Source organism: Lagenorhynchus albirostris, chromosome X, assembly GCF_949774975.1.
Source record: "Lagenorhynchus albirostris chromosome X, mLagAlb1.1, whole genome shotgun sequence".
In the NCBI taxonomy this organism is placed as follows: Eukaryota; Metazoa; Chordata; class Mammalia; order Artiodactyla; family Delphinidae; genus Lagenorhynchus; species Lagenorhynchus albirostris.
Genome location: NC_083116.1, coordinates 38,029,133 through 38,041,768, shown reverse-complemented (window position 1 = coordinate 38,041,768; position 12,636 = coordinate 38,029,133). Strand labels below are relative to the sequence as shown.

Below are 12,636 nucleotides of genomic sequence, written 5' to 3'. Positions count from 1 at the left end.
AGGTTGTACCGATGCCTTATCTCTCCTGCTTCTTGTGGTGCGCTAGCAGCTGTTCTCAGCACCAATCAGTGGCTCACTGAGCTGGAATTTAGTGAAACAAAACTGGAAGCTTCAGCTTTGAAATTGCTCTGTGAAGGCTTAAAAGATCCAAATTGCAAAGTACAGAAGCTCAAGTAAGTTGTCACTATTAGTTTCCATACTGCAAGAAAAAAGTTAAAAATAGTGCAGCTCAAGATGGATGTTGTATGATCAAAACACATTTCAAGGAGTCATGGAGAGGAAGAATAAAAGTGGCAATAACGTTAATGACAGTAATGAAAACCCACACTTACTGAGCAATTACTTTGTGCTAAGCATTCTGCTGCGTGCTTTGTATACATGATTTCCTCTAATGCGCACAACAGCTCTGAGAGATTCAGGTTACTATCCCCATTTTAGCAGATGAGGAAACAGAAACCCAAGTTCAGAAGGCTAAATAACATGGCAAAGGCACAAGTAGAAACCCAGATGTGTCTGACTTCAAAGTCCATGTAGTGACCATAATAAAAAATTTACCATATATATATTAGTCAGGTTTCTCCAGAGAAACAGAACCAAAAAGATGTGTATAAATATATAGAGAGATTTATTTTAAGGAATTGGCTCACGTGGATTATGGCAGCTGTCAAGTACAGTATCTGCAGGGTAGGCCAGCAGACTGGAGACACAGGGAAGAGCCAGTGTTGCAGTTCAAGTCAAAAGGCAGTCCGCTGGCAGAACTCCATCTTCTTCCTGGGAGGTCGGTCTTTCTCTGATAAACTTTCAACTGATTGGATGAGGCTCACCCACATTATGGAGGGTAGTTTACTTTACTCAAAGTGTACTGATTTAAATGTTAATTTCATCTAAAAAGTACCTTCACAGAAACATCTAGAAAAATGTTTGACCAAATATCTGGTACCATGACCTAGCCAACTACTTGACACATAAAATTAACAATCACAACATATATGTGGGGTTTTCTAAAGTAAAATCTCTTTAGCATTAAAGCTTTCTAAATCCACTTTGAATCTCATTTTTTTGGCAAAATACCTCTATTTAAAATTTCCAAGTTGGGGAAATATAGATACGTGATGTCTTTATGAGTCCCCTTCAAGACTGAGTTTGGAGCCTGATAACTCAAGAGAAAATTGAAGACTCAGAGGTTGTAATGTATATCGTAGAAATTCTTGAAAGTGATGGAAGAGAAAGTTGATGGGAAATAGTTCAGGGAATTGGACTACCTAATATGGAGAAACAAAGATTGAGAAGACGGGAAGGTCAGTAAAAACCACTCTTTGTGCCAAAGAAGAAATGTTATATGGATGATGGTGATGAGCTGGGTCTCTCTAAGGATGGCAAATTAATTAGTAATGAACTTATAGACAAAAGGAAAGGAAAGGAAAGATCTTTTGACTGTAAACTGTATTAAGGATGATTATAGCATTTTCCCCTGTGATTCGAAAGAAGATATGAGATAGAGTGCTAAAATCCATGCAGGGAATTAAAATGAGATTAGGTCGTGTTGATATTTCCTCCCAATTCTTTTCTTTTGGGGAGCAGTCAACATGTTTTGAGTTCTCATTGGGGGACACAGTGTTGTGGGAGCAACGTACAAGTCCCTCTCATGGGTAAAAGGGGGTTGTGACATATTCAGGGTTGGGGGGGGTCTCATATGGGTGAGCCTGTATTTTCTTTGCTCATGATATTTTGCAGGTAGGGAATAGGATGATAAAGTGGCCAATTCTGTGTCTGTTCATCTTTCTTTCTCTCCAGGTTGTGTGCTAGCTTTCTCCCTGGAAGCTCAGAGACTATTTGCAGATATCTTGCCTCTGTTCTCATTTGCAATCCAAACCTCACTGAGCTGGACCTGAGTGAAAATCCCCTGGGGGACACAGGAGTGAAGTATCTTTGTGAGGGTCTCAGACATTCCAACTGTAAAGTAGAGAAGCTAGAGTAAGTTTTTTACAACTATCCGGCATCATCTTATAACTGTTAAACTTGCTAAATGCCTGCTGTGTGCCAGCATCTCTGCTTGGTGCTTGCCAGAAGTTATTTCACGTAATTCACTCCTTGAAATAACTATATAGGGTGGGTTTTCTTACCCCATTGTACGGATGAGGAAACTTCGTGGATTGGGGGGAAAAGTGACTTGTCCAAGGTCACACCATTAAAAAGTGGTATAGTCAGGATGTGACTCCAAAATCTATCTCCATACCCCATGCTCTTTCCAGTATACTACCATCCTGTGTGTTTACAGGAGTGATGCTAATTAAATATTAACTCTGTAAAGAATACTACTATGTACCCAACACTGGGCTAGATGTGGATGGAGTTACCAGAAGGACTACAAGTGACAGGGCTGCCCTTAAGGACACACAGATGTGAAACAGTTAGAGAGCAACACAGTCCAATGTGTAATCAAGTGCCGAACACTGTAAAATCATTTAGAAATGCCAGATGAGCCCAGGGAAAGGGAGGAGGTCACTGTGGGCTGGAGACCTCAGGAGGAGGCTCTGTGTAAGTGGTGGGCCAGGAGCTGGAACTTGAAGGATGGCTAGGACTTGGCTAAATGGGGAGACTGGGAGAACATTCCCGGGAAGCTAAATGACAGCAGTGGTTGATTTTTCTTCTTTGTCTCTGGGTAGCTTGAGCACATGTTACCTAACAGATGCTAGCTGTGTGGAGCTCTCTTCTTTCTTGCAAGTGAGTCAGACTTTAAAAGAGCTGTTTGTGTTTGCCAATGCCCTGGGGGACACAGGAGTACAGCATCTCTGTGAAGGTCTGCGGCATGCAAATGGTATAATCGAGAATCTTGTGTAAGTGTCTGCCTGTCCTTGTCCTTCTCGTGGGCACTGGCATTTGAGGTTTGGTGGGACTCCCCACTGCCATGGTTAACCGCCACCTTGGTGTCCCCATCCCTCCAGGCTTTCCGAATGTTCCCTCTCTGCAGCTTGTTGTGAGTCCCTCGCCCAAGTCCTGAGCTCTACCCGGAGCCTGACAAGGCTGCTTCTCATTAATAACAAAATTGAAGATTTGGGACTGAAATTGCTGTGTAAAGGATTAAAACAGCCTGACTGTCAGTTAAAGGATCTGGCGTAAGTATCGTGGACAATAGCCACAGGCAGAGTTCCTTGATGTTTCAGCAACTCCCAAAATTAAGTGATTTTTTTCTGGCCTCGTGATATAATCTCTGAGGAAACAATAAACGAAGACCCAGATAATTTAGGGGGAATAAATCTTCCCCTCTCCATAATCTCTGTTTGGCCCTGGCCCAAGGGATATTTTTTACATGACACTCTGATTTTCTTTTTTCTTTTTCTTTTTTTTGTGGTACGTGGGCCTCTCACTGTTGTGGCCCCTCCCGTTGCGGAGCACAGGCTCCGGACACACAGGCTCGGCGGCCATGGCTCACGGGCCCAGCCGCCCCGTGGCACGTGGGATCCTCCCAGACCGGGGCATGAACCCGTGTCCTCTGCATCGGCAGGCGGACTCTCAACCACTGCGCCACCAGGGAAGCTCTCTTTTCTTTTAAAAATAAATTTATTTACTTATTTATTTATTTATTTTTGGCTGCTTTGGGACTTCGTTGCTGCGCGGGCTTTCTCCAGTGGTGGCAAGTGGGGGCTACTCTTGGTTGTGGTGCACAGGCTTCTCATGGCAGTGGCTTCTCTTGTTGTGGAGCACGGGCTCTAGGCGTGCGGGCTTCAGTAGTTGTGGCATGCAGGCCCAGTAGTTGTAGCTCGCGGGATCTAGATCACAGGCTCAGTAGTTGTGGCGCACGGGCCTAGTTGCTCTGCGGCATGTGGGATCCTCCTGGACCAGGGCTCGAACCCTTGTCCCCTGCATTGGCTGACGTATTCTTAACCACTGCACCACCAGGGAAGCCCGCCACTCTGATTTTCTAATGTGTTTTTCTAGTGGGTAATCCTAATACCTAAAGTGACCCAATGCAGATGAAATGATGCCAACCTTATCTACCTTACTTCCTGGCAGACTGTGGACCTGTCACCTGACTGGAGAGTGTTGTCAGGATTTGTGCAATGCACTGTACACCAATGAACACCTACGAGTTCTTGACCTCAGTGACAATGCCTTAGGGGACGAGGGCATGCAGGTGCTGTGTGAAGGGCTGAAACACCCCTCCTGCAAGCTACAGACCTTGTGGTAAGTGCACAGAGACTCTTTGTACCCTGGGCTCTTGTTCCAGGCTGTATATGAAATGGAGGGTCACTGTGGAACTTGGTAAAACCGGTTTCTTTCTTGAATCCCCAATCCCCCGTAGGCTAGCAGAATGTCATCTCACAGACGCGTGCTGTGGAGCCCTCGCCTCTGTCCTCAACAGAAATGAGAACCTAACATTGCTAGACTTAAGTGGAAATGACCTTAAGGATTTCGGAGTTCAAGTGCTGTGTGATGCACTGATTCATCCAATATGTAAACTACAAACGTTCTAGTAAGTTACTGTGGTGGGGGAAGTGGGAGAGAGGGGGTCAGGACAGGCACGTTGGGTTTGATCATAGTCATTGCAGTGAGAAAAGAGAAGAAAAACTGAGGGATGTCCATGCCTAGGCAAAATATCAAAGTAAGTGAAATTACCAGTAGGCCTCTTCCTTGGACACAGGGACAAGGAGAGAGGTAGGGAACAGGTAGGTGCTGGATACTACTGCTAAGAAAAACAACAGGGTGTAGGAAAAAGAGCATCAGATCCACATTCTGCTAGGTCTGGCTTAAATACTAGGTCTAGCATCTACTAGCTATATGACCATGCTTACTTACTTAACCTCCCTGAACTTGAGTATCCTTGTCTATAAAATGGGGCTAACATGAGTAGCACCTGACTACCTGATGTTAGCATGGGGATTGCATGAAGTGAGACGTTAATTATGAATGTGCAGCCCCTGGCACGTAGGAGGTACTCCATAAATGTTAGACCCTTTCCCTTTCTTCTTCTAATACCTGCCAGAGGGCTTGATGTTTACATGTTGAGAGTCTTCAAGACTCAGGGGTATGAAGCTGTTGCAGAATTACAGTTACAGAAAGTGGAGGTCTTCACCCTTTCGGGTCAATGTTCACCTGCCAGCTCAGCAGGCTGGCATAACACACAAAGTAATTCTTAATTAGGATGTAGCTCTGCTCTGTTGGCGGCTAACCAGTGGCCAAATGGCCATTTATGTCTGGCATTCAGAACTGGAACACATAATGGAAAATAACGGCTGAGTGCAAAAATTCCACATTCCAAAGCCAATTTGATGGATTGAAGCGTAAATGAAAACAGCATAAAGGCCTGATTACAAGTCTGGCTGAAACAGAAGCTGGTTCTCTACTAGCAAAGTGAAGTCTGTTAGACTCGAGACTGTGGCAATTACTGCCCAGGAAGAGGGAATTATTCACAACATAATAAGCCTCCGGGGTTTAGGGACCTCCCTGGTGTCTTTCTCAGAAAAGGGTGACTGGAGTCTGTATTTTCAGTAGGTTGAAATAAACTCAGCAATCAATCCTAATGTTTCTTTAAATATAGAGTAATTTAATGTGGTAGCACCCTATGGTGTGTAAGCTTCAGCAAAGGTCCTAAACGACATCACAGAGAAATTATTTTGTGATGCCATTATTTATTTTTTATTGTAAATTGTTGCACCGTTTCCTGTTTCTCTCACCCTTTGTCTTTTAACCAATGTGCTTCCATTGTGTTTTCAGGCCAACCTTCAAACCCTTGTAATTTATCAATCTACAAGTTGATAGCAGTGTGCAATAGTGGCTCAAAATACAAAATAAAGGACACACGCACACACAGAGTAGATACCATTCACTGACCTCAAATAAATTTTGAACATTAGAGTGTATATAAGACAGATAACACTGAAATCAATAGAAATATATACTTGCCCAAGTAAAGTGAGAGGAAACTGTTGATCATTTAATGTGGTGGTGGGCTAGAGAGGGGATAAATCCAGGAGAGCCTCTTAAAAGGGGAGTCTTGTCTGAGAATCGGAAAGGCTGAAGGAAGAAGGTTGTTTTCTAAGAGTTGCTTCAGTATGAGGTCTGAATCTTATTCCTCATTGTATTTTCCCCATAAACTTTCTAGTTCAGTGGTTTGCGTTTAGTAAATGCATATAGGAAACCAGTTATTAATTTAGAGCATCTGGGGGCAAGGCAAGGAGACAGTTCAATAAAGACTAGGTATCTAGACTTTCAGAAGATTGAGGGGAAAAAAAGAGGTTGTGGCCTCAGAGTGACAAGTGCTCACCTTCACTCATTCTACAAGCACTTGCTGAATATCTGCTATGTGCTAAGCAAATGTGCCAGGTGCTGGGAGACAAGAATGAGTAAGATGAGAGACGTGACTCGTACTCTTTAGGGACCAGTGAACCTAGTGGTAGAGACAGGCACATAAACTTATGAATGCAGTAGGGTAATCATGAAATCTTAAGGGAACCACGGCAGGAGACAACTCACCCAGCCCAGGAGGCTCGGGGAAAGATTCCTGGAGGAAGGGCCACCTGAGTTGAGTCTCGGGACTATAGCCAGGGAAATGGGGGTAAGGACGGAGAAGGGTAGTCCATGCTCAGGAGATAGCATGAGCAAAGGTAGACAGACAATAAGCAGCATGTTTTGTGGTACTTGAGGGGGATAGAGGTGGGAAACCTCTAGGAAGTTTGCTATTGTTAGAGCATGAAGTGCAAAGCAGAATGTGTCAAGAAATGAGACTGAGGGGGTAGGCAAGGCCTTGTATGCCGTGTGTGATTAGTAAGATCTGTTTGCAGAATTCCGGGTTCGAATTCAGTTGTCACCCTTTTCTTTCACATATCTGAGTAGTAGTACATTTGGGCGCCTTTCCTCACCTTTCCAAAACTGGTTCCAAAGATGGAGCCAGTTTTGCTTCCAAAGCTGGTTGGAGAATCAGTCCACTGCTACTGCTGTTTCTTACTGCCACGTGGGGCTCACCTTGAGAACCGATGATCCTACCCAGTCCCACGGAAGCTTGGTGACTGGATGGTGATACCCTGGCTGGTGTGGATCCCTCCCAGCCCTGTAGTGCCGTTATACTTGGACTCCGAGGTTACATATATTTCAGTCCACACCCAAATGTGCAGTCATTGTTCTCTAAAGTACCATATGTGTCAGAGTGTCTGGGTCTAGAAGAGCTCTTTGAATCAGCCACAGGTATGTATGCGTGAAGCCAGTCCTTGCCCACAAAGATGTACGCCCCTGAGTTGAGTCAGGAGCCCCACTTAAGCCTTCTTCTTGCTTCAAGATATTTTATTTTTGGTGCCTTGGTGCCTTTCCCAGGCACTGGGCCTTGGATAAAGCCCCCTAGATCACCCTGACACATGTTCCTAATTCTAAATTTGGAAAGAAGGGGTTGAGAGTAGGTGGTCTCTTAACTCCCGGAAGACCCCCAGGCTTCCTAAGCGTATTGACCTGCCTCTTCTCCAGCAGTGAGTTATACATGTCAGGAGGTAAGACAGCTTTTGCTAAGTCACTCAAAAAATTCTAAAGTTCTTGTTACACTTCCATGGCATTAAATGTCTACTTACCCTACAATTGCATAACTAGCAGGGCTACTCATTTCACTTTGCTAGATAAAGATTAGCTTCTATCTATTAAAAACTAAAAACTGTACCTCACTACACACTTGAAAGAGTTTATACCTTCTTTTGTAGTCAATACGTTTTAATCAGGGCTACACATGTGGAGTTTGAAGCGCCTGCAGGACATTGTGGGAAGTTTTCTAGTAGGTAACAGTTGGATATAGGAGTGTTCCCTGGAGGTGATAGCTGAAGCCATGGCAATGGATGAGATCCTCTAGGGAGAATGAGAAGAGAAGAACCTCTGAGGAACATCTCTTGGGAATTAGACCTGGGCAGTACCAACTTTTAAGAGGTGGGTATGGAAAGGAAAACCCATGGAGAAAACCAAGAGAGAAAGGTGTCCTGGAAGCTATGGAAGAAGTGAGTTTCAAGGAGGAATTGCTCAACAGTGTCAAATGCAGCAGAGATATCCAAAATGATGAGTACTGCAAAGTGTCCTTTGGATTTACCAATTAGGAGGCCATAGGTGACCTTATCAGGGGCTGTTTAGTGGTGTGATGGGGCTGGAAACCAGATTGCAGTGACTTGAGAAGATGGAAGATAAAGAAGTAGAGAAGGAGTGGAGACTACTTTTTCAAGATTTTTGTGAAAATGAGAAGAAATGTGGGGTTGTAGGCTGGGGAGGGATTGTTCGTTTTCTTTTTTGTCTTGTTTTTTTAGGATAGGCAAATTTGTAAGCTGAGAGAAAGGAGCCCATAGAGAGGGAGAGGTTATAGATACAGGATCAGGGACAGATGGACTCATGGAGCAGGGCCTTGGACAATTGCAGGGAGGGATAGGAGTGAGAGTTCAAGAGGAAGTTAAGCATTTTCTCTTGAGATCCGAGGAAGGGTGTTAAGGCTGAGGGAGAAGGTAGATACTGGAGTGGATGAAGTAACTGAGTGGTGGTGTGGTGCAAGTGTGAACAGGAATCTTATCCTTAAGAACAGGAAAGAAAGGTACTGAAGGCGTCTGTTGGCTTGACTTGACACAAGATTCTTTTCATTTTTCATAGCATTGACACGGATCATTTACATGAAGAAACATTCAGAAAAATAGAAGCTTTAAAAATGAGCAAGCCTGGAATCACCTGGTAGTTTCCAAGGAGAGCCCCTGAATCAGCTGCATATAGACCTCCTCTGTCTGGCACCATCTCTAACAGTTGTGCAGTATTCTTGTTCTAAACCTGTTAACCTTTGCTGAGGATGCTAGTGTGAAACAAGCAGCAGTGATTGCTATTTCTTACATAGACCCATCCACTAAATAGGATGTAAAAGGTGGAAGCACCTTAGTTGAAATGTCTTCAGCAATAATACCTTACATTCTTATATTGTGTTACAATGTTTACTGTGTTTTTACAAAAACCTTCCAAGGTTGGAAGATGAGGCTCAGAGAAGTTGTGACGAGCTCCAAGTCACACAGCTCAGTGGGAGAGTTGGGACTAGCATCCAGCCAGGTTTCTCAATACTCAGACAGGGCAGGGAAACAATAGAAAAAAAGCCATGTGAAGGAGTCCACTTAAAGAGACAAGATACCTGAAATAATTAAAGAACAAGAGGGTGGACAAACACATGTTATATATTATGGTGCTGATTTTAAGTAAAACTGTAATTCACAAAAGAAAGTGAGAGGAATGAGTTGGGTTAATAGGTAAAGGCTTCATCGAGGTGAGACTTAATGTGGGCATTGAGAATGAATAGGATTAAGATGCGGGGAGATACACTGGCCAGTGGCTATAAGACTGCAGGCAAAAGGGCTATGTTTGTGAGCAGCTCACCAGAAGCACCTAGGGAGAGAGAAATACTTGCATTAGAGTTTCTTGAGCTGCCACAATATTCATATCCTAGGCTCCTGAGGGTGCTCTCCAGTTCCCAGGCTCCACTCCCTTTCTGAACTTTTAATACCTCCCCCATGTGTTTGTTCTTGTTCATAGACTCTTATGACTGACTCACTACTCATCCCTCACAGCGTATTCCATAGCCTAGCATGGATCCTGCACAAGCCCATGTTTCTATCTCTGCCTGGCTTCCACAAAACACTAGATGAGACAAGTGGAGAAAGGGAGTGCCAGGCAAGGAAAATAGCACAGAGCCTGTGGGACCGACAGAAAAGCAGGCTGACCTGATTAAGGTGTAGAGCTGTCTCTGGAAGCTACTTACTAGCTGTGTGACCCTGAATAAGTCACTTGGATTCTTGGAGCCTCAGTTTTCTAACCTATAAAATGGGAGTAAATTGACATTAACCTTGCAGGGCTGCTGTTCCCAGCATGGTGCCTATCCCACAGTAGGTACTGATTAATGGTAGCTGTATGTATGAGTGTGTTTATAGTTGAGCTGTGTAGTCTTTGAGCCCCCAGACCATGTAGTCAGTGTGAACTGTGCATTTGAACTAAATGTGTGTGCTGGAGGTGGTGAATCTAGTGGGGGAAGAGACACACGGTGGAAAGTTATTGCAGGCGAGAGGTCCAGCTCTCCATGTCCTCATCTATTATCAGGTATTGTTCCCTGCTGCCCTGGGAGGTGGTAACTCTCAGAGACCCGGTTTGGCCTGAGAAGAATGGTCAAGGTAGCAATTTGTTTCCAGTTTTCTCAAGTTCTTCTTTCCCTTTAGTTATTTAACACTTATTTATTGAGGATTTATTATGTGCCAGGTTTTGTGCTAAGTGTTGGCTTTACAGAGGTGAATATACCTTTTTCTGTGCACTTTCCTTACTGTGTTCTCTGACTGCCCTGGTCCCTCTGTCAGTCTGGTGAACATCTGATAAAATTCAGTCACATTAAGGACTCAAAGATATAACGTTAAATGAAAAATTGCAGAACCCTGTGTGTGTGTGTGTATGTGTGCGTGTGCGTGTGTGTGTGTGTGTGTCCTGTTTGTGTACAAAAGGATAAATATGCATGTGTACGTATGTGTCCAGGGTATGTAAGGAAGGATATATACAAGAAATTGCTAACAGAAGTTACCTCTGGCAAGAGGAAGTTGGCAAGCAGGGGCACTGGGAGAACACGAAAGGAACTTTTCATTTTCATCTATAGCCTTCTGTTTTACTTGTTTTTTACCATGTGCATGTATTACGTTTATAATTAATAAACTTGATGTTAAAAATAAAACTTATTCATACTGAGGGGTTATTTTTCTTCTTTTAAAACATGACAATTTAGAAGAAAATACAGGGCAGTCATACATGACATAAAAACCCAAAGGAAGAGAAAGATCTGACAACATCAAAATTAAAAATTTCTTTATGAAAAAAAAATCACCATAAATAAAATTAAAAGAATATTGATAAACTGGAGGAACATATTTGTCACATGTATAAAGATAAGACTAATGTCCAAATATAAATAACAAGTCAGTATGAAAAACAAAACATAGAGGACTTCTACTTCCAGCAATAATGAAGTAACAGTGAGTGGATTTACCCTCTCACATGAACGACTCAAAGAATGGTCAAAATATGGGAAACAGCAGTTTCCAGACGTTGGATAACAGGCAGAGTTGGGACAAAAAATAGCAAGATGGTAGTTTTGAACAGAACTGTATCAGTAGTCATATTAAAGTCAATGGTCTCACAGCAACCCAATTAAAAGGCTGAGATTGGTAGAATGGAAAAAAATATATTTTAAAGACTCAACCATATGCTGCTTATAGATAATCCATTTTAAATATAAAAACAAAAATAGGTGAAACATAAAAGATGGGGAAAGGTATACTATGTTAACATTATTTTTTAAAAAGCTAGAGTGACTATTATTATCAGAGAACGTACACTGCAAAGGAAAGAATATTAACAGAGGTAAAGAGGGCCATTTCATAATTGGCTAATTAATCATGAGGACATAACAATCCTAAAGATATGTGCATTTTAGTAACATTCAAAATACATGAAGAAAAAAATGACTTGAGAAATAGACAAATCCATAATTTTAGTCAGAGACTTAAATATCTTTCTCAATAATGAATAGACCAAAAAGACAGAAAATAAGAATATGGAAAATTTGAATAACACAAATAATATATTTGACCTAATTGACATCTATACAACACTCGATCCAATAACAACAGAAAACATTCTTTACAAGCGCACATTGAATATCATGATAGACCATATCTGGATCATGTAACAAATCTCAATATTAAGTTAAAGGATGCAAGTCATACAAAGTGTGTTCTCTGACCACAATGGAGTTAAATTAAAAATCAGTAAAAAAAAAATACATGGAAAGTCCTCCAAATATTTGGAAAGAATTACACACTTCTAAATAATCCATGGCTTAAGAGTAAGTCTCAAGGGAAATTCGAAAGTATTTTCAACAGAATGAAAATGAAAACATGAGACATATTTTAGAAAAGAAAGGTCTTAAATCAATGACTTAAGGTTACATAATAAAAAACTAGAAAAAGGAGATCAAATTTAATCCAAAGTAAGCAGAAAAAAGGAAATAAAGATAAGAGCATAATATATATTGTATGATTACATTTTTATAAAATTCTAGAAAATTCAAAGTATTCTTTAGTGACAGCAGATTAGTGGTTGCCTAGTGACAGCTGAGGAAAGGAAGGGATACATTATAAAGGTGCACAAGAAAACATTTGGGTGTGATGGATATGCTCATTATCTTGTTTGTGGTGATTATTTCAGTCAAAGCTCATCAAATTGTACTCTGAAAATATATCTAGCTTATTGTATGTGAATTGTACCTCAACAGAGCTGTAAACACATACACAAACACACACAAACATGTCTGAAAGAGTCATTTAAGAACACCAGTTGGCTAAGCCCCTTATTCTGCAGATAAGGAGCCTGGGATCCAAAGAAGTCAAGGTCACACAGCCAATTCATGATAAGACTGAGATTAGAACTTGTGTCCTTATTCCTGGTCTTGCTCATCTTAGCATACTAAAGGCAGAGCTCAGATCAAAGGAATAAATTGCAAATGGTTGGTCTTCAGTCTTTTGTGGCATACCAGTGGGAAGGAGACATGTGAGTGATGAAAAGGGGTGATTTCCCAGGGTTCTTACAGTGATGTGCCGGAACTGGCTCATA

At 42.1% G+C, this 12,636-nt stretch overlaps 1 protein-coding gene across 2 annotated transcripts in view; it reads left to right on the top strand.

The window, feature by feature from the left end:
• Positions 1–10,699, top strand: part of LOC132513566 (NACHT, LRR and PYD domains-containing protein 12-like) — a 38,887-nt gene extending 28,188 nt beyond the window's left edge. For both annotated transcript variants that reach the window (XM_060138033.1, XM_060138034.1), the window contains exons 8-14: positions 3–173; positions 1,795–1,974; positions 2,667–2,837; positions 2,946–3,116; positions 4,015–4,185; positions 4,304–4,474; positions 8,605–10,699. In XM_060138033.1, the coding sequence (XP_059994016.1) occupies positions 3–173; positions 1,795–1,974; positions 2,667–2,837; positions 2,946–3,116; positions 4,015–4,185; positions 4,304–4,474; positions 8,605–8,686 (1,117 nt within the window). In that variant the 3' untranslated portion in view covers positions 8,687–10,699. The remainder of the gene's footprint in view (positions 1–2; positions 174–1,794; positions 1,975–2,666; positions 2,838–2,945; positions 3,117–4,014; positions 4,186–4,303; positions 4,475–8,604) is intronic.
• Positions 10,700–12,636: the final 1,937 nt, after the last annotated feature.